General features: G+C 50.9%; 2 protein-coding genes across 6 annotated transcripts; one reads left to right on the top strand and one right to left on the bottom strand.

Moving 5' to 3' along the window:
- Nucleotides 1-844: 844 nt before the first annotated feature.
- On the top strand, nucleotides 845-21,393 carry SUSD3 (sushi domain containing 3). 5 transcript variants are annotated; one of them, XM_067744919.1, is made up of 5 exons: nucleotides 845-1,097; nucleotides 14,491-14,603; nucleotides 16,242-16,389; nucleotides 17,051-17,203; nucleotides 20,766-21,393. In XM_067744919.1, the coding sequence occupies exons 1-5, from the start codon at nucleotides 934-936 to the stop codon at nucleotides 20,959-20,961; spliced, it is 774 nt and encodes a 257-aa protein (XP_067601020.1). In that variant the 5' UTR covers nucleotides 845-933; the 3' UTR covers nucleotides 20,962-21,393. The 5 variants fall into 5 exon arrangements, with proteins under 5 accessions (XP_067601020.1, XP_067601022.1, XP_067601019.1 ...); XM_067744921.1 differs by having other exon boundaries at nucleotides 949-1,097; nucleotides 14,491-14,550; XM_067744918.1 differs by having other exon boundaries at nucleotides 949-1,097; nucleotides 14,491-14,679.
- Nucleotides 7,567-9,306, bottom strand: LOC137228038 (corepressor interacting with RBPJ 1-like). The gene is given in 5 exon segments (XM_067744917.1): nucleotides 7,567-8,161; nucleotides 8,378-8,524; nucleotides 8,526-8,730; nucleotides 8,732-8,898; nucleotides 8,900-9,306. Coding segments are annotated over 5 exon segments (1,350 nt in total). The 5' UTR covers nucleotides 9,242-9,306; the 3' UTR covers nucleotides 7,567-7,672.
- Nucleotides 21,394-21,632: the final 239 nt, after the last annotated feature.

Genomic DNA, 21,632 nt, shown 5'->3' with positions numbered 1-21,632 from the left:
AGGATCCCTGTATCTATCTTGGTCTGTACTCAAATGTTGGATCCATGTGTCTCTCTTGTTCTCCACTACCTATTCTGAGGATGGATCCCTGGATTTATCTTGGTCTGCACTCCTAGTCTAATGATGGAGCCATATGTCTATCTTGGTCACCACTACCTAGTCTAATGGTGGATAAACTCAGTGATCCACCATTAATCTAGAAGTGCAGACCAAGACAGACCCAGGGAGTCTCCATTATACTAGGTAGTGGAGATCAAGATAGATCCAGGGATCCACCATTAGAATAGATAGTGTAGACCAAGATAGACATAAGGATCCATTATTAGACTAGGATTGCAAACGAAGATAGACCCAGGAATCCTCCACTTACGTTCCCTCAGCTCTACCGGGCTGGTCCTCTGATCAGGAGCTGCCCTGAGATGCCCTGGCCGGGGAGTGGGGGGGAGGGGGGGCGTCTATTGAGTCTGTTGTCTGAGAGCTCCCTCAGTGGTTGCCTGGGCCTGGGCGGGGTGCTGCGCCTGGGCTGGGTGGGGTCCTAGGAAGAGGAAGGGGCGAGCCGCAGCTCTGAGCCTAGCCAGGGGCCCCTTCAGAGGGAGCTGGGTAGGAGGAGCAAGGAGAGGGCAGGCCCTCCGGGTGTGTAAGGCCAGGGCCAGACCCTGGAGGTCTGAATCCTGACCCCCACGACTCGGAGGTCCCTCACTAGGACCTACAATATCGACACCCACCACAGAGGGCCTAACCCACAGTGACGCAGATGGGGTTCACATGTGCTACTCACCGAGAACACCTGGTCTGTGGGGGGCCCTGGTGGTCGGAGGCGCAGGGGCAGAGGTTAACACCTACGCAAAGCCCTGGAGCGAGACTTCCCGGTCTGCTGACTTCGCCCCTCGGGGATTTGGGTTCCTGCGGGGTCGGCCCCGCCCTCAACCCTGGATGGGCGTGACCGGGCGGCCCCGCCCCCGCTGGCCCCTGTGCGGCAGGCTGGCCGAACGCCGCGGAGCGCGCAGGGATGCGCGAGGAGGCTACGACCCTCAGCCGCAGGGCGAGGCCTGGGGGGCGCATGGGGGACGCCACGCCCGCCCCGGGGAACTGCACAGGTGAGGGCCGAGGCCGCAGACCTCGAGCGGGGCTCTGCGCCCATTTCTCAGACGGGGAAGCTGAGGCGCGGGGGGCACAGCCCTGCGCGGGGGCGGTGGGTGCGGCACTGCCGCGGTGAGGCGCACAGTCGGAGGACAAACTTCCCCGACGCTCTCCGTCCGCCCAGCAGGCGCCCCAGCGGAGCCGAAGCCCAGCGGCAAGCGGCCAGAAACCAGGCGGCGGCGTCCAGCTGCCCGCCAACCCAGGTGCGCGCCTTTTCCCAGTGGGGGCCGCCTCAGTGCGGGGGATGTCGGTGTGACGGACGTGGGGAAATCGAAACTGGCCTCACCTAGGGAGGTGTTCTGGATCCTCAGCTAGCTCCCCAGCCCCACTTCACAGGCGGGGAAACTGAACCTGGGAGAGGGGAGTGACTGCTCAAGGTCCCGCTGCAGCCGAGCCTGTGGTGAGGCTCCGGGGTCTCCGGAAGGAGGGGTGGGCTGGCTGTTATCTTCAATGTTTGATTTCGAGATTGTTTTGTAGGGGGTTCACCTTCCTACCTTGCTCGGATAGGGGGATTGCAGCTGAAGCCCCGGATTCGAATGTCGGCCTTGCTCCATGAATGCGTCTAAAATCTAACCCTTTTAGAAACAAAGATAAAGCCGGACCTTGAGCCGCAGATGTTCCTGGAGACTCACTTTAGGGCACACTGTCTGCTCCCCTTTAAACCTCAGGGTCTTTGCACACCTGTGCCCCAGGCCAGGCGCTGAATTGCACAAGTGGAAGCTGGGCCTGAAAGAGCAGGCTGGCACAGGTCACACACACACACACACACACACACACACACCCGGGATGCAGCCAGTCATGCTTAAAACAGTGACACCTGCCACCTTGGGGGGAATGCTGGCTTCCTCTCAGATGGGGAAACAGGCCCAGGGAAGTAAGTCACAAAGCAGAGGCATGTGGCTTGGTGGTGTGGAAGCTAAGACCTGATACTGCCCCTGGTGTGGTGGGGTCGGTTTATTTTCTTTGACTCCCTCGGGCAGCCTGATGCCCAATCCTGAATTTGGTGTTTTGCCCCGTGTGTGAAGAGGACAATGTGTGTGCAAGTTGTGCAGCACTGCCTGGGGAGGTGAGTGTCCACTGTGAGGTGGAGGGACTTGCCCAAGGTCAGCCAAGGACAGGGAAGGGGAGGCCCTGACTACATACAAAAGGCTGTTTGCAGAGGACTCTCCTGGGGTCTCAGAATCCAGTTCCTGCCCTCTGGCCTGCCAAGCCTGGCCCCAGCCCTACTTCTGACCGGCTGCTGTTCAGCCTCCTCCCAGATGTGAGCCCTGTGGGTCCCAGCCTGTGAGTCCTTCCCAGGAACTTAGGGTTGGACCCCCCCACACACAATGACCTGCGGTGCGTCTCTTTATCTCTGTGCCTCAGTTTCTCCATGTGCTAAGTGGTGGGCCCTGTATACCTGCCCCAGGCTTGTGGACAGGCCAGGGGGAGCCAGGGAGGGCCCAGTGCACCCACCCTTGCATGGTTCTGCTCCAAGGTAATGCTGACTCATCCACTCCTCTGCCCCATGGCCCCAGTCTCTTGGGCTCTGAAATGTGCACCCACCTCTCCTTGTGGGGCAGTGAAGTGATGGGTGTGGGGGTCTTTAGAGACAGTTTGGCACTGTGTAAAACACAGCAATGGGGTGGGTGTTTTTCCTGCAGTCTGTAAAATGGGCACATTATTCTGCTTTTCCTAGAGGAGGTATGAGAGTCCAGTCAGACACAGAGTCCTAGGATTCTCCCCTCATCTCCCGTGCACGATGACCGGGGAGAGGCAGGTGGGGGAAGGCCGGCTCAGAGCAAGGCCTTAAATTTTTATGGCCTTGCTCTGAATGGCTGACTGGGAGGCCACCCTCCCACTGCCCTTAGGCCCCTGGCCTGTCCCTGGCCCTGTTCCCAGGGCAGCTCCAGCACTCCCTGATGGAGGAGATTGTCCAGGAACACGGCCCTGCCAGAGGAAGACCAGTGGCCAGAGGTGACCCTCCCCCATGCCCCTGAAAGGGGGCAGCAGGAGGACTTCTGGGTGGGTGAGAACGTGCTCTGTGGACAGCCTCTTCGCTTCACTCCTGCCACCCAGCCACTGGGCCAGCCCTGGGCCCATTTCATGGAGGAGACCAAAGCCCAGAGGGTGTAGGTGGGAATCTAAATGTGGCTTATGTGCCCCTAAGGCCCAGCTCTGTCCTCCCACCATGGTACAGGCAGAGCTGCTGGATGAACGAGGCTCCTTGGAGCCTCGATGTTCTCCCCTGAGAGATTTGGGGGGAATGGGGAAGTGCGCTCTTCCTGGTTTGGTTTGGAATTTACCTGGTTATGTTCTGGAGGAGAATATATATTCTGGGTGTGTGAGCTGACCTGCTGTCAGGGAAGTGCCTGGGAGACCCGGGTCTCCCAAGGGCCAGGCTTGCAGTAGCTCTGAACCCTGCACCTGCCTCAGGACACACGACCTGGGCATGGGCCTTCTGCATGTGGCTGTCCCCACTGCTGCGGTCTTGGGGGGTCCCACTCTCCATAGAGTACCTCTGTACACGTCACTCTTTAGTTTCTCTTTGAGAAATTCCTCCTGCGGTTTCCTCTTTCCACTTGGGGAAACTGAGACTCAGAACTGAGACTCAGAAGCGACTTTCTAGTCCCACAGGGACCCAGGCCCATAGTGGGCTGGTCCAGTGGCCTGCTTCCCCCCATCTCCCCACTGTACCTATTGTCCACAGTCACAGCCAGCATAAAAGGTAACTTATTTACCTGGTCTCAGCGGGTGAGGTCAGGGTTTGGGGACCATGTTGGCTCCAGAAAGGAGGATGGGAGGGATGGTCCTGTGGTCCAAGGTTCCAGATAAAAGATTAACAAGCAAGGATTGTTCTCACCCACACTGGCCAGGCAGGCTGGGGGAGGCATGGGCTGGGAGGACAGGCTGTCTAGGTCAGGCCATGCACCCCCTGTGTGTTAGAGGTGGGAGAGAGCATTGCCTGGGGCTGGGGAATGAGCTGGGAGTGTTGGGCGAACACTGATGGGCAGGTCTGCCTCTCTACTGTCCAGTGAGCCTATAGGGTTTGCTTTTGTTTTGTATCTTGCTTGCATCAAATCCATTCCCTTTGTTTTTTCTGTTGTTTTTCCTCTCCTCTGAGATTTATTTGTACATAGTAAAAAAGATAGTATCATGCAGGGTGCAGAGAAAAAAAATGCACCAGAGGTTGAGGGGTGCAGGGGTCCAGCCAAAGGAAGGCTGGGGAAGTGTAGCATCCAGTGTCTGAGGCGGGCCGCAAGTGGACGGGGCCAGGCAACAGGGCTGGAAGGAAAGGATAGCTGGGGTGGTCCCCTTTGGGGACCAGTCCTAGGAAGGGTATACAGGGGTAACTGGGTGTCTGTGAGGGTTTTCAGCAGGGTATGGAGGGGGTAGGATTTGCCTCTTAGACACCAAGTGTGGGGAGGGACTGTTGGGGGCCCAGCTAGGGGGTGCAGGGGTCTCCAGGCTGTGGAGGGTGCAGTGAGGAGTGTGAGCAGAGGCTGAGTTTGCAGTGGTTAGGGGATGTGGTCTCTGGAGCCAGCTGGTGGTTTCATGGAATACCCTTAGAAGATGGGTAGACTGAAGCCCTTGTAGTCCCTTGATGCTGTGCCACCTTCCTGCCCCATCTGGGCTACGTGTCACAAGTCCTGTAGAAAGGTCTGGTGGGGGCCCTGCCAGTGTACACCTGGGGCCTTCAAAAGTCTGTGGGCCTCAGTTTCCTCATCTGGAAAATGGGCCCAGCCCAAAGTGTTTGCTGGCCTTCCAGGCCCAGAGAAGGGATGCAGGCCATCCTGTTGGAGTCTGGCGGGTGGCGGGTAGGGGTGGCAGGTGCAGGTATCCTGGGTGCTGTGGACTTGGGGTGGGGGGTAGGATGAGGTATTGAGCCTCCTCCTAGGCGGCGTTCCTGAGCTCCCAGGCACAGGCTTAAGGTCTCCACCAGGTGGTCCCACTCCTGTCACCCCGGGGGGCAGGTCACCCTATTTTGCAGGCTGGGAAGATGAGTCTGAGCAAGGCAAGGACCAGGTCCAGGAACTGAGGCTAGAGGTGGTGGAGCAGAGTCAGACTTGGTGGAGAGGGGCTGGGTGGGGTTTGGGTTCCTAGCTTGGCTTCTCTGCCTTCTCTCTGAGCCTGGTTGGGCTCTTGGATTACTGGGGGTTGAGCTCCTTGCCTCCCAGGTAGGGGAAAGGTCACTGCAAGGAGGGGGCCATGGGCAAGGCTCATCCTCCCTCTACCCTTCCTTACCAGAGTTATTTCCTCTGACCTTTCATTTTCATTTTTAAAAGAAGAACCGTTCAAACAATACACTTATGCTAGGAGCAGGGGCTCCCTGCCTCTGATGGGCGTGAGACCCCTGTATTGGCTGGCTGGAAACGCAGAGTACGAGGCCTGGGGAGAGAGGCCATGACTGCATTTAAAGCCCTCCATTCCGAGTCTCTCAGAGGCCCCTCCTGTCCCCGGCCATGCAGAGTGCATAGTTAATGGGGCAGCGGCATTTTCGTTGGGCCTGTACTTCAAATTTTCTTGTACCTTTCCCTTAAGTCTTCAGTTTGATGCACACCATGCAGGCATCTGCAGGTCAGTCTTGTTTCCTTTCTGTGGTGTCACCTCTCACCCTCCCACCTTGACGAGGCTCCAGGAGACAGGACAGGCTCTGGGCCTCTTGGGGTGAGGGGTTAGTTCTGTCTTTTAAGACGTGTGACCCCCTTGGGTGGTGAAATAGCCTGCAGTGCTGTGTCACGATGGGCACCCTTAACCATAGCGGAACCCAGCAGCAGCACAGGATGTGGCTGTTGACAGGCGAGCCCTTTCCCTACGACAGTGGTGGTTTCCTGGCTGGAGCCGGAGCTGCACATCATCTCAGTCAGCCCCTGTCCTGCCCTCTGCAGCATTTACAGGTGGGTCAGAGGACCAGACTGGTGACCCGGTTACCCAGCTGGTTAAGTGTGGTTTACACCCAGACATGTTTGGCTGCAGAACCAGCCTGCTGCCTCTGTTTCTGGAGCTTTTTCTCCTGTCTGTGACTCTCCATGCCAGGGCCATTAGGTAATGCAGGGTCTAGGCTGTGCTCTGGTTAGGGAGCTGGACAGCCACCCCTCATGGCTTGGCAGGCCAGCTGGGGCATATCAGGCAGTCAGCAGTGACGCTTGAGGCGTTCTCCCCACACTTAAAATTTTTTCAAACATACCACAGAGTTGAAAGAATTTATAACCACACACCCCCCAGCTCTAGCCTAGCCATAACTTTTCAGTAGGCCTGCTTCATCATATCTCTTGCCATCTCTTCGTCCCTCCCTCAAGGCATCTTACTTTTTTGATAAAGTCCTAGTTGCATCTTTAAAAGATGAATACAAGTTTATCCCTTCCTCCTTTCATTCGCCAGGCACTGGTGCAGGTGCTGGGCAGACAAGTGTCCACAAAGCTCTCACCCTTGCTGATCCCCCCACAGGGGCCTCCCTTCTCTGAGGGCCATATGGGGCCCGGGAGAAAGAAGATGCTTAGCCATGGAAGAATGGAGAAGTAGCAGCTCTAAATTGGGGACTGGGAAGTGTTGGTTGCCCGGTGACCCTGGGGAAGGGGCCACGTGGCTGGCCCGTGGCTGCCCTGCTGTGTCTACCCAGTTCCAAAACCCCAGTCCGCTTCCCTGGCTGGAAGAACAGCACATGTCCAAGTCCACGGATCCTGAAAAAGAAAAGAGGTTCTTCCTGGGGGAGTGTTGATCACAGCTTTCAACTGTTAGTTTGTTCATTCATTCATTCATGCATGCATTCATTCATTCCTGCTTTGGCACCTATGGAGACAAAGCGTGGTGATTAATTAAGGGCCTATACTCTGGAATCAAAGTTGGCATCCCTCTGTACTACTGAGTACTAGGGGACCCAAGACCAGTGAGGGTAATCAGGAAATGTCCGATTGGAGGCTCAGGGTGGGTGCGGTGTCCTCCTTGCCCTGTCTCCCTGGGGCTCCCAGCTCAGGCTCCCCACCCCTTCCTGCCTGCAAGCACCTGCCTGTCCTCTGCTACAGGGCAGGACAGCCTCTCAGGTCCTCCCTGCTGTGCCCTCTGCCCCAGGGGTTATGCACCCCTTTCCCCACACCTTCACCAACCTGGTGGCCTGGTCTTTGTGATCTTGACCAAGCTAAGAAGCCAAAAGTAATAACTTAGGTTTCAAATCTGCATTTCTTTAATTGAAATAAATATTTCCCCTGAATTTTTTTTTTTTTTTTTACTGTTTGTCATTCTTTTAATGATGTTTCAGAACAAAGAAAATGTCACGCAGTTATGTGGGGTTTTTGTTTTAGTATAGGGCACAAGAAACATTAATGAACAGAAAATATTTTTACAGCCCCAAAATAGATCACTTAAAATATTTGCCAAGTTCATTCTTATGGGATTCATGTAGTTTTGTACTTAATATAACAGTTTACAGAGATGAAAAATTAAAATAGAGCTTTTTTATTAGAAAGACAATAGTACATAATTTAGCCCTTGCTAAAGGTATTCAAGAAGAAAGTGGAGATATTTTTATTTCCAGGTAATTGTCACATACAAGTCTCTATTCTCTACTTCTCCATTCTCTTTGCATCACTCTAGTGTGCCTGTCTCCTGATAATGCTCTGTGCATTTTCCCTCCTCTGTGTCTATCTGTGCCATGGCTTCTGGTGTCATTTCTTCTGTCCCACTCTTCACTGGGACTTCGCCGTGGCCGTCTTCTTATTTCTCTTGGCTTGTAACCACCATGACTTCTGCTTTGGCTTCTCCTACTCCTCTCATCCCTGCTCTGGCTCCTGCTGCCTCTCTCATTTCTTCCAGATCCTCTCTCCTCTGGACTCTGGTTATGGCTTCTGGGCTTTCTGTCAGAATCAGAATGCCTCCATTTGCTCTTCTCCCCAGAACTCTCTTGTTTTAAAAACCTAGGCTTTTCCTTGTTACTGTGACTGCTAGAACGTTCTTCATCAAGTTTTCTCTTCTTAGACTTGTCCGTCTCTCCAGAACCACTGTTGTAATTCCCTGAATGCTTGTTTTTCTTTCTTTTCTTCTTCTGTTTTTTTTTTTTTTTTTTTTGCGGTACGTGGGCCTCTCACTGTTGTGGCCTCTCCCGTTGCGGAGCACAGGCTCCGGATGCGCAGGCTCAGCGGCCATGGCTCACGGGCCCAGCCGCTCCGCGGCATGTGGGATCTTCCCGGACTGGGGAATGAACCCGCGTCCCCTGCATCAGCAGGCGGGACTGTCAACCACTGTGCCACGAGGGAAGTCCTCTGTATTTTTTTTTTTTTCCTTTGTTGTCACTCTCACTGCTGCTTTCTGAAGTGCCACCAGAGGAGGAAGAGGAAGAGGAGGAGGATTTGTTTTTATGTTTTTTGTGTTTACTTCTGCTCTTCTGAAGCTTCTTCTTTTTTCTGCCTTTTCTCTTTTTCTTTTTTTTTCTTCTCGAGTCAATCCAATTTCCTGAGAAGTTTCTGTTTTTGTTTGGTTGTGAGTGACTTTAAAAATTCGACTTCTGGATCTTCTTCACCCTCACTTGCAACATATTCCTGTGATGGATCATTTGCAGTCAAGTTTCTCCCCAGTACGTTTCGTTTCAGTGCAAACCCACTGTTTCTCATCTCCGCTTAGCTCCGAGGGGTGCATCGATGGTCCTGAGCCATCAGTGGGAACTGAACTTGCATTAATTCCAGAAAGACCAAACAAAGGACATTCTCGATCTGGATTGACATGACCCCATTTGTGACATTTAATGCACCTCACATTTCGAACCTGAATACCAAAGGGCTGATCTCTGAATGTTCATGTCATCTTTGGCATATTTTTCTCGTGGGGCCCCTTTTTGCCATTCAAATTTGTATTCGGTCTCTCCTTCTGTTTCTTCTTCCTCTTTGTTTTCTTTTTTAGCCCCTGGTGGAGCCTCATACGTGAAATTAAGGCCATTCTTCACACATTCATCTCCCATAAGCAATCTATTATCATATGATTCTTGTTCTTTAAGATATTGTTGCATTAATTCTTCTTGTTTCTTCGTATCATATGATATTTTCTGTTCTGCCATCCATACTTTTTTGATGTTGGATTTGGAGGCAGGATGAAAGTCTTTCTTGCACATGAAATTGGCGAAGGATTTTCCCATTTTGGAGCCTGAGCTGGGGAAGGCAGCCGCTAGATCTCTCCCCTGAATCTTTTAACAGCTTTATTGAGGTATAATTCATGTGCCATACAATTCACACCTTTAAATTGTACATTTAAAGTGTACAATTTGATGTATATTCACAATTTTTAGTATATTCACAGATACGTGCAACCATCACCACACTCAATTTTAGGACATTTTCATCACCCCAGAAGGAAGCCCTGCATCCCTTAGACCCTTCGAGGTCACCTCCCAAGTCCCCCTCTCCCTGATCTGCTTTCTGTCTCTGGATTTGCCTATTGTAGACATTTCATATGAGTGGAATCATACAATATGTGGTTTTCTGGTAGCTGGCTTCATTCACTGAGCATAGTGTTTTGAAGGTTCATCCATGTAGCATGTCAGTTCTTCACTCCTTTTTATTTCCAGAAGTAGTCCATTGTATGGGTGGACCATATCTTATTTATCCATTTATCAGTTGATGGACATTTAGGTGGGTTCTACTTTTTGGCTATTATGAATATTGTTGCTGTGAACATTTGTGTACAAGTTTTCATGTAGATGTGTTTTCCTTTCCCTTGGGTATATTGCTAGGAGGGGCATTGCTGCATCATTTGGAAATACTCTGCGAAACTGTTGGAGAAACTGCAAAACGGCTGCCCCTTTTACATTCCCAGCTGCAGTGTGTGAGGGCTCCAGTTTCTCCACATTCTTGGTACACCAGTTATCATCTGTTTTGTTTTTTTTTATGTCTTTTTCATGGCGGATGTGAAAAAGTACCTCCCTGTGCATTTAATTTGCATTTCCCTGAAGCTAATGACGTTGAGCATCTTTTCATGTGCTTATTGGTGGCCATTGGTATATCTTTAGAGAAATGTCTGTTCATATCTTTTGCCCATTTATAAATTGGGTTGTCTTTTTATAATTCAGTATAATAATTTATACATTCTAAATACAGTCCCTTATCCGATAGATGATTTGTAGATATTTTCTCCCACTCTGTAGGTTGTCTTTTCACTTTCTTGATAGTATCCTTTGAAGCACAAATTTTTTCATTTTAATGGAGTCCAGTTTATCTGTTTCTTTTGTTGTTTGTCTTTTGGTATCATTGAGAAACCATTGCCTAATCCAAGGTCAGGAAGATTTACTTCTATGTTTTCTTCTAAGAGTTTTTTTAATAGTTTTATCTGTTATATTGAGGTCTTTGACTCATTTTAAGTTAATTTTGGTATATGATGTAAGGAGAGCTCCAACTTTCTTCTCTTGCATGTAAGTATTGTTTTCCTGGCACCAATTGTTGAAAAACTATTCTCTTCCCATTCAGTTGTCTTGGCACCCTTGTTGAAAATCAGTTGATTGTAAATATGAGTTTATTTCTGGAGTCTAAAGCCTTGCATTGGACTATATGTCTCTCTTTATGCCAGTGCCGCTGTTGTCATCACTGTAGCTTTGTGGTTGAATTTGAAATAAGGAAGTACGAGTCCTCCAACTTTGTTCTTCTTTTTCAAGATTGCTGTTTGGGCTATTCTAGGTCTTTTTGCATTTCCTTATGAACTGTAGGATCAGCTTGTAAATTTCTTCACAGGTAGCAGCTAGGATCTGTTAGGGGTCATGTTGAATCTGTAGATGAGCAGAGGAGCATTGCCATCTTAAAACATGTTAAGTCTTCTGACCCATGAGTATGTGATGTATTTCCATTTATTTAGGTCTTCTTTAATTTCTCTCAACAATGCTTTGTAGTTTTCAGAGTTTAAGTTTTGCACTTCTTTTGTTAAATTTATTCCTAAGTAATTTATTCTTTTTGATGCTGTTGTAAATGGAATTGTCTTATTAATTGCATTTTTAGTTTGCTCATTGCCACTGTACTGAAATAACAATGGATTTTTGTGTGTTGATCTTGTATCCTGCCAACTCGCTGCGCTCATTTATTAGTTCCTGTAGATTTTTAGCAGATTCCTAGGGATTTTCTCGATACAGGATCATGTCATTTAATAGAGAAGTTTTGCTGCTTCCTTTCTGATGCGGATGCTGTTTAATTTTCTTAATTAATTGCTCTGCCCCCTGGTTTGGGGCTATTTCCATATTTTTCTTTTCTAACTTAACCATTTTTTGTGTTGTGATTTTTGTCATGTCTTCCGTAAGTGCTGTTTATGTAGGAAAGATGCTCTGTTACATGTATGTTGCAAATACCCACACTCCCTCGTTCTGCTGTTGATTAGGAATCTTAAGCTCTGCGTCAGTCCTGTCTGCGGGTGCCCTCTCTATCTGTGGGTGTTGAGCAGGTCAGCCACCACTCCAGGCTTGGTTGCTCATGTTAAAATGACGATAATAACAATTTCTTCCCTGCTGTCCTCTGCAGATGATTGAGTGCTGCGTGAGGTCAGGAACTGGGGTCCTTCTTAACCAGATGTTTCTATCGGACCTGTGTTGCCGTTGTTAGTGTGACACTAATGATGGACATCTGCAGACAGGGAAGCCTGAATCCTCCCAGATGTGCAGTTTACATGGCAGCCGTGGCCCAGCACACTTCCACCCCCACCACCCTCAGCGTGTATCCAGCCTTGCTCTGCGTCAGTTTCCCCATCTGTAAGATGGAGGTGGATGGTCTTCCTCATATGGCTGAAATACAGTGAAGCATCCATGAGGTGCCCAGCGTTGTCTGTGCTGTTCGAATGTCAGCCCCCCATCTCTGCTAGGTACACAAACCACAAGGACCACCCAGGCTCACACCCCTCCCCCCAGCATTTCAGCCTGGTGAGGCACCCCCCAGGTTCTTGGTAGGGCAGAGCTAGGGGGAGCTTGGCCAATCTCAGCCAAACGCTGTCCCTCAGTGTCACCGCCCACAGCGAGGGTCCAGGAGCCTTAGCCTCCAAGGGCAGAATGCAAGACTGAGGCTGAAGCCTGGCTCTGCCACTGCCCTGGTAACACCCTCACCCTAAGTGGGGTAGGGCCAGTGGGGCCATGCAAGGGGTGGCTCGACCTCATTGAGCCTCAGTTTCCCCTCTGGACAGGGCTGGTTGTGCACAGACATGTGAAGCACTATCACGGGGTGTGTGAGTGCATGTGTGTGGCCCTCCTGAGTGACAGCTGCTGCCCTTGGGCAGTTCCGGGTGTCCTCTGTCCCCACAGCCTATGTGAAATGGGGTACCATGCATTCCACAGTGCATCCCCTTCATGGGTGCTTCCAGGTGGATGTGGATTTTGGAGGACTCTCCAGCCCACTACAGATATTCTGGGTATATACTTTGAAAACAGAGCCCACAAAGTTTGCTGGTGAATTGGTTGTGGATTGAGAAAAAGAGTCCAGGTAGGTTCTGAGTTTGGGGGCTGGAGCAAGTAAAGGATGGAGGGCATAGTGGCTAACATCAAAGTTAGAATGGGGCAGGCCAAGTGATGAGCAGGTTGGCCAGTGCAGGAGCTTGGCTGGATGTGGCAGGCCGAGTGGGCTTTTGGACATCCGTGCCTGGTGCCCAGGGGACAGTCCTAGCTGGAGGTATCCCGTGGAGGACAGGGGAAGGGTTGTCTTGGGTTGGTGTGGAATAATGGGGTCCTTAGCCTGGGCAGTGCCAGCCTCTGTCCGAATCCCCACCACTGCTCCCACCTAGGCCTCGGATGTGTGGAGGGAGTTGGACACAGACGCTGCCTCTGGTCAGTCTCCCTTTTGTCTGAGACTAACTGCTTTATACACTAGTAGTATACAGTGCTCAAAGTCAGAAAGTTCCAGAAAAGCAGGAGGAAGAGCCTCTTGCACTCAGGCACCAGGAGGTGTGCTCCAGAACATCGGTAGCAGCTTCATTCCGTATTCTTGAACACCGGAAACAACGCACACACCCATCAGCAGGAACAGGGAAGCAAACGAGGGCATCCATGCAACGGGACTCAGCTCCACCATAAATATGGACAGCTGCCAACACACGCAGCACGGCACCTCTCCCATCACTGTGCTAAGCAAGGGAAGCCAGACACAAGGGACACGTGATGTATCTGTCACACGCGTGTGTTGAGACGGTAGGCCCAGAGCCTCCTTGTGTGGTTCCACATCTCTACCCTACAACATAGGAGCTGTGTGACTTCAGGAAGTGATTAAACCACCCTGTACCTCAGTTTGCTTTCCTGTCAAGTGGGGAGGTATTTTGTGGATTGATGAGTTAATGCACGTACAGCGTTTGGAACAGCGTCCAGCACAGTAGATTCTACGTGCCAGCTGTTGGCATTGTTACAATTTTATAAAAATGCTTATGATTCCCGCGTTATCCAGAGTGCCTCTCTGTGTCCTTATATAAGGACATCATTGTAGCACTTTAGGATAGCATTGCTGGCATTCATGTCAGATGTACTTTGATTAACTGTACTGATCCCCACAGCTGGAGATGTGGGTGTAGACAAACATCCTGGTATAGAAATCCTGGCAGCAGATGCATAACTACTTCTTTGGCTAAATTCTCAGATGTATACACAGCATAAAGCTCTTCATACACTTTACCAGACTCTGTCCAGAAAGGTTTGGATCTGTGCCCCCACCAGCAAGTCTGAGGGGAGTGGCTCCCAGGCCCTTGCTAACTTCACACGTTTTTTTTTTTTTCTCCTTTTTGCCAAGTGGAGGAGTGAAAGATTAGCTCTCATTTGAATTAGTGTTTCTTCAGTTACTATGAGGGCAAGCATTTTCTCATGTCTGTTGGCTCCTTGTATCTCGTGATTTGCTTGTTCACACACCAGTCCATTCTGCTTTACTTGGATGTTCAGCTTTTATTGACGTGTAAGATCTCTTTATAAATTAAGGGTGTTGAACCTTTGCCCTATGTTTTCCAAATACCTTTTCCTAATTTTTTCATCTGAGTTTGTTTGTTTTTCAGTTATTAGGGAGTAACAAAAGTTTTTGTGTTTTACTTTTAATGAAACCACATCTGTTGATCTCTCTCCTTTTTTTCCCCCTTGATTCTGCCTTTTGAGCTGCACTTGGGTAATAATTGTCCTTTTGCTTTTATTGTCTTTAGATGTGTGTTTCTTTTATCAACACCATGGTCTTCAGAGCATCTAGATTTCACTTAATGTAGGGATTAGCTCCACTTCTGTTCCCAAGCCACTAGTCACACGGACGCCACTTCCAATTGTCTGGGTGGCTGTGTGACCTTCTCCAGAGCATCGTGTGGTCATTGGGTCAATGATGCCTGTCCCAGGTGAGGGCTCCTGCCAAGCCCCTGCCCTCCAGGGTGAGGTCCTCACTCTGTCTCTCCTCTCTTCTCTCCTAGGCATGTGTGTGCAAGTGCAGCCACCCCTGCAGGGCACCTTCCAAGTACTTCGTGGGAACGGTACTTCTGTGGGGACTGTCATCGTGTTCCACTGCCCCTCGGGCCACCAGATGGTGGGGTCTGGCCTCCTCACCTGTGTCTGGAAGGGGAGCATTGCTGAGTGGTCTTCAGAGACCCCCATGTGCAAGAGTGAGGCCCATTCCCTGTGAGCCGCACCCAGCTCAGCAGCGACCCCTGGTGGGGGGTTGCTGATTTTGTCACATGGATGGTGTGGGTGTCCACAGAGAAAGTTCCATGGGCGTCTGTGTAGGGTCCTGTTCCCAGTGCTGGTGGTCCCTTGGGGCTCCATGTCAACAGTGTAGACTCAAATCCTAGCAGCTGCTCTAAATTCTAGCTCTGCCACTGACTCGGCCTGTCATCTCCAAGAGGTTACTTGTGCTGTCTGAGCTAGTACTTCATCTGTTAAGCAGAAAACTACGTTCTTTCAAACACACATGCAGCAAACATTAATAGGATGTTTCGTGCGCCAAGAATTCTAGAACTGGGGAATAGGATTGCTTGGCCATGGGGCCCCAGTCTGGGGGAGGAGATGGTTTTCTAGTTGTATTTGTTATACAGGGTGTTAAAGGATAATACCCAGCACAGCATTTTCCAAAGTGAGGATACATATATTGTGTTAATGTGTATTGTGCATTGAAAAGGGCTCTATAGTCAATATAATTTGGAAAAGCCCCGGTTAATAGACTGCAGGACTTCTCAGAGCCTTTAAAATACTCATGTGGTGGTTGAATCTCTGAGAAGGAGAGTGTCTGTTAGGATTAGACTCCAAGAGATAGAAAACCCAAGATAATGGGGGCTATGAGAGCTTTCTCTTGCCCGTGGCCCTCAGGATGGGCAGTCCTAGCCTTGTATGGTACCCCACGGTGGGGATCCAAGTCCTTCCCATGTTATGGCTCTGTTAGGCATGATCTCAACTGCATGATCCAGGCAGTTGTTACAGGATGAGTTGCAGGGCAAGGAAGGCTCTTAGAAGTTGTCCCACACTCCTCCACCCTGTTCACCACTGGCCAGAGTATGGTCATGTGACCACATGTAGCTGCAAGGGAAGCTGTGAGATGTAGTCTTCAGTCTGGACGGCCAGTGTCCAGCTAGGGCTGGGGGACTAGGGACTGGGGAGCGTGATCAGTGTCCACTACAGGGGAGAGTATGCAGTGTTGTTCAAATTAGCATCCTGGGCCTTGATTCCCAAGAACATCATTTAGAACCTGATAGAAGTAGTTCTTGGTACATAGCTAGTTCTTGGTCACACAGCTGATAATGTGCCAAAGGCCCTTTGACCCCAAACACTGGCATTTTTCTTGCTTTTGCACCTTCCTGGAAAGTGACCCGAGAAAGCACCTAGGCCCCCGTAGGGTTTTACCCACTTGAGGCATTGTGAAAATAGACTGTGTGTTGTCTGCTGTCCTCTGGTCTCAGGGGCCCAGTCTGCAGTGGGTGGGAGCCAAGGGGACTATCATCACTGAACTCGCTGTCAGAGCTTCCTCCAGTGTGCCAGCAAAAACTCCTACACACCCTCCAAAACCCTGCTCAAACACCCCCTTCTTGGGGGGCAATCTTGCCTGATAGCCCCACTCCCTACAACAATTTGCACAGACCTTCACCTCAGCTGCCAGCGCCTCCCTGCCTCCCCCATGGAACAGGGCTCCCTGAGGGCAGGCTGGGCCCAAGAGCTGGACTTGTCTCACTCGCAGCTGTGCCTCCCTATGAAACCTTCGGCTTCAAGGTGGCCGTGATCTCCTCCATCGTCAGCTGTGCCGTCATCATGCTCATGTCCATGGCCTTCCTCACCTGCTGCCTCATGAAGTGTGTGAAGAGGAGTGAGCAGCGGCGATCCAACAGGTACAGTGACCTGGCACTGCCGCAGGGCACCTGCAAGTCACTCCGAGACTCCTGGTGTGTCAGGGAGTGGGGCTGCTGGGATCTTGACATCTTGCTGTTCACAGAGCATTGAGGCCGTGGAGGGCACATGGCTCACTCGCTTGGTCTTCCATAAGACAGGTGACAGGTACACAGGGGATTGTCTCATTCTGCAGACTGTGCACACACGCAGTATATGCTCTGCTCTGTGTGGACGTGAAGGGCTGACTACACGACGGTTAACTAGGGCCTGCAGGTGGAGTCTGGCCCACCTCTACTTTCCTTCACGGAAACCCATCCTTTTATTCTTTTTGCTCTTTTTAAAATTGTGGTAAAATATTTACAATATAAAAGTTACCATTTTAACCATCTTTAAGTGCACAATTCAGGATCATTAGTTACACTCACAGTGTTGTGCCACCATCAGCTTGATTCATCTCAAGAACTTTCCACTGCCTGTCTTTGTAAGTATAGTTTTCCTGACATTTACTCATCATCCATGACTGCTCTCTCCCTACAGCAGCAGAGCTGAGTAGTTGCTCAGGAACTGTATGGCCCTAAAATACTGTCGACCTTGCAGAGGCTTGCAGGCGGTGTTCTGGACACACGTGCACCTGAATGTCCTTCCCCCATCTCTCTCCAGGGCGGCCCAGCTGTGGTTCCAGCTGAGAGACGAGGACTTAGAGACAGTACAGGCCGCCTGCCTTGGCCTCAAGGGCCTCAACAACAAACGCAGCATCAGTGGCGAGTCCAGGATCCAGCCCATCCAGGCTCACGACAACCACAGCTTCACCACGTGGGCATGGGCAGAGCAACGGGGCGGTGGGGCAGTGGTGAGGGCAGGGAGGCCCCAGCATGCTGCGAGCCCAGGCTCACCAGGGCCTCAACTCCCATCCCTAAGACAGGGGCTGATGGTCCTTCTAGTACCCGTGTCTGACCCTGCACCCTAGTGCCTAAAGTTGCCCTCCACCCTGTTTCTTTATCTTGTCACCCCTTGTCTAGAGAAGGAAGCTTCTGGACATGAGTATTACCCTTCACCAGGACCCACGGTGCCCTGGCAGCTTGGTCTCTCCTCCCATCTCCCTCCCTGCTCCTCTGTCTCTCAGTTTCTATCTCTTCTTGTCTCTCTTTAAAAACACACACACACACTTTTTATGAACCAATACAAGGACATTTCTTACATACTTCCTTTTGACTCAAGGAGTCTAATCTTGGCTGAACACGGACTGCAGATAGAACATCTCCCAGGGTTGTTGCTAGCTTTGAGTGAGCACCCTCTGACCCCAGGATCCCAGGGCTGCCCGGTTTCTGGGCTCCTTAAATGGGGCAGGATATTTGTCTTGGGCAGCATTGCCTTTTGCGGACTCTAGGCCAGTGGTCTCCTACAGACACCGTGTTCTGGACTGTCTTGACATTCCCTCATGACTGCACTCGGGCAGCGTTTCTCACGTGGGTGCCCCATGGGCGGTGCTGGTGTGAATCACAGGTATGGGTCAGGCTGTCGCCCTGCAGGCACGAGGACTGGGCGCTCTTGACTGAGATGAGTCCGTTGTCAGGAGATGAAGAAGGGACCCTGCTAAGGGTCACTCTGCTGCCCCCATGACGTCTGACCTGTGGCCTTAGCATCCAGGGATGTTCCAGCCAGAATCGGTTTGGGCCCTGAGGTTTACAGAATAATGATTTTAATTCTGTTGCGATTCTGTTATTCCCTCTATGAGGAATGAAAATGAGTTCTGTTTTTTCCTTCCTTTCCTTCTCATTTTGTTTTGTTGTTTTTGTATCACTCTGAACTCATAGGTAATCTTTTCTCAAACTTTATTATGGGGAAATTTCACGAATACACGAAGCAGAGAGAATAGTGTAATGGGTTTCTTGTCCCCGTCTGCTAACCTCAGGGGTCACCGTTCCCCTGCGTCATCTGGACCTATGCTTCCTATGGGCTCCAGTCCTTTCTTGGTTGGAGCCCTGTTGTGCTGCGTCCTGATCATGCCCTTTATTCTCCAAGTGCCTCCTCTCTGCACAGATGTTCTGGCCCATTTAGTGCTTTCTCTGCCCCGCCCTGGCGTCACAGAGGCAGTCTGCTCATTTCCTCAGCCTGTCCCCACAGGAACCTCCCAGGGAACCAAGTGCTTGCCCCTGGCCTGACGCCTCACTGTGTGACAACTGCTCATGCCTCGTTTTCCTCCCTTGTACAGTGAGGATTATGGCAGGGCTCACTTCCTGGCCCTGTTGAGGTGATACAAGTCAATGGCCTTGACTGGGCCCAGAGTACAGATTCAGTGAGTGCCAGCCATTGTTGTTAATTCTGCTCTTGATCCTGGTGTGCACGTGAGGAAACTGAGGCGCTGGAGGTGGTGGCCTGTGCAGGCGTGGCGAGGGTCTGTCTGGTCCCATGTCCACACTCAATGTACCGGGCCTAGCTGACTCCTGGAGTGGCGAGGCCTGTGGGAAGGAATTGGTTTCCTACCTCCTTCCCTTGAGCTTTTGACACACATTAGGCCTAGGTCATGATGGCCATGGCAGAAATGCCGCCTTGCGCCCTTTCCACCTGCCTTGACTTGTCATTGTGTTGCCATGGTGGTCTGAGGCCCCTGGAGCTATGCTCCAGATACTTCACCTGCTGTGCTCAGGTTTGGGTAAATGCTTGTGCTTAGAGCTGTTTTTCTTTTTTGAGATGACATTTTGGGGCAATCCTAGGAACAGACTGTTTAGGCCAAGTAGTCCAAATATTTTTATTACCAAATTCTTTCTCCAGGAACCTGGCGCTAGTTTGAGCCATTTTTACACCTATACTGTCACTAAGTGTTAATGATTTGTTTTCCATCGCTTACTTAGCAGGGGTGAGTTACATAGGTGGTTTTCATCAGCATTTCTTTAACATTGAGAAAGAGTGTTTTCTCCATACCGTTGCTTAGCAGTTGCATTGCTGGTTTTAGTCACTTTCACTTTGCTCTGCTGAATCTCCTGCTGATGTCTTTTCTCATAAATAGTGGAAGCTCTGTGTACATTATGGAAGAGACCCTTACCTGTCAGTTGGCTGCAAGCACTTTCCTTTTTGTTTCAGTTGTGTTGGGGTTGTCTTGCTAGTGCACATCCTTTTCATATAGTCACGTTTCCTTGGCAGGTTTGGAATTTTCTGCATTGCCCGCTGCCCTGTGGCACCCTCTCCCCATTATAGACCTGTGACACACTGTCTTGTGTCTCAATTGGGAAACCCCAATGGAATAGGGGAAGGAATTGCTGCCTCTCAGGATGTGCCATCCTAGGCAAGGCCCAGATACCCCAGGTCTCCCACTGATTGGTGGTGAAATCGTCTTTAGTAAGGTGAGGTTTGCCCCTTGACCTTACTTTTATTTCATAAACACTTCCCAGCACTCACATTATGCCAGGCACTGTTCTTAGCTTTTCCAAATATTACCTGTTCTAACCATGGGAGTGGGCACTATTTTTATCCCATTTTAAGAAACTTGTCTAGAATCACATAACTACTAAGCATGAAGCTAGGTTTGAACTCAGGCTCTGTGGCTCCAAAGTCCATGGACTTGCTCACTAAGCTGACTTTCCTCTCCACTAATTAATTGATTCATTCACATATTCATTGAACCAACAGATAATTTAAGTCCTACTACTGCCTAGAGCTTTTCTGAGAACTAGGTGTGGGTGGCAACATAGATCTGGGAAAGCTTCCTGGAAGAAGTGATGCCTGAGGTGAACAGATTAGGAGAGCCTATACTTGGGGGGAAGGAGAGAGACAGCATCTTAAGGGGAGGAAGCAGCCAGGCAGCCTCAGGAAGTAAAGTCCAGTGTAAAGGGGAGATGGGAGCAGGGCCAGGTGGACAACGGTGGGGCCAGGGTTTTCTCAGCCTGGAGAATGGGTGGGTTTGTGCCTTGGGGGCTAGGGGAGGCCACTAGGGAACTGAAGATATGGAAGGTGGGAGATCTGGTCCCAGACTCAGAGGAGAGCCTGGCAAGTGCGAGGGTGTCCTCCAGAATGTTCCTGGGGCCCCAGTGTCCCTTCTCTGCCTAGGGCATCCTGGTGCATATAGTTTACACACACTCTGAATAAGCTCCCTTCCTCTACAAAGCCCCAGGAAGCCCCTTCCCACCCTTGGAAGGTGGGTGTGATGCTCCTTGAGTCATCCCCCTTGTATGAGTGAGGGGCCTGAGGCCCAGGGAGGGGCACCGATGGAGGGGCCTCCTTGGGTGCAAGGCAAGAGGAAACGGGGGCCCTCATCTAGGGGCAGCAGTCTATCCCAGGCCTGCTGAAGATCAGGGCCAGGGTACCCTGCATGGTGGCAGAGTTGGGGTTAAATGGGGCCCCCGCTCTGCCCCCAGGCTCACACCTCCTCTTCCTGCAGAGACCTTGGCGAGGGGACCAGAGAGCTGGCCAGCATGGCCCGAGGCATTGACAAGGACCCCTGGACCCCCAGTGGTCCCACCAGCTCACCACGTGCCCAGGTGATGGTGCATACAGCGAACCCAGGGCAGATGCTGCCTGCCTCCAGGCCAACCGTGGGAATGCTCAGACAGCCTGCAGCCTATGTCCCGGGGTGACTAAGGTGGAGGCCAGAGCCCACAGTGGGAGGGCCAGGCTGACCCCACCAGCCGGCCACTGCATCTCAACATGTGTCCAGCTCAAGACTGGTCAGTGAAATCAGCTTCCGGGTTTAGGGATTCCCTCAGGGCACTGAGCTGGGGACCCTATTTGGGGGGTGTCTGTCCCAGGGGAGCCCAGCTGTAGTGGTTTTTATAGATAGGCTTCCTTGAAACCACTGCTGAGGTTCGCAGAACCAGCTGCAGCCTCCCTCTAGTCAGGTTCCTTTGAAGAGACCGGGGGACATTTTAAGCACGTCTAGTTTTGCATAGCAGAGTGGGAAGGTGGCAGCAGGTTTCTCAACAATTACAGCTGGCTGCTTTGTATCTATAAGCAGGGACCCAGCTGGGGTGCTGCATCTATTATCTGTAAAGTTGTGGTAAGGGGTATGAAATAAACAATACTTTGAAAAACAGCAAGGGTAAAAATCACTGTCTCAATTTTCAGTCCCTGCATAATGAAAACCTCAAGTGTAGTAGCATAAAACTATAGTTCCTTCTTATTACAGCTCGGGGTTCCAGGTTTGCCGGGCTCTACTGGGCAGTGCTCACTGGGGCTTCTCCCATGTGGTTGTGGGCAGCTGGTGGCACGCACTGGGTCATATCCAAGGCTGGCTGGGTTGCTGCCAGAT

Source organism: Pseudorca crassidens, chromosome 7 (assembly GCF_039906515.1).
Source record: "Pseudorca crassidens isolate mPseCra1 chromosome 7, mPseCra1.hap1, whole genome shotgun sequence".
Lineage (NCBI taxonomy): Eukaryota > Metazoa > Chordata > Mammalia > Artiodactyla > Delphinidae > Pseudorca > Pseudorca crassidens.
Note: the sequence above shows the minus strand (reverse complement) of the source record. Positions and strands in the feature narration are given on the sequence as shown.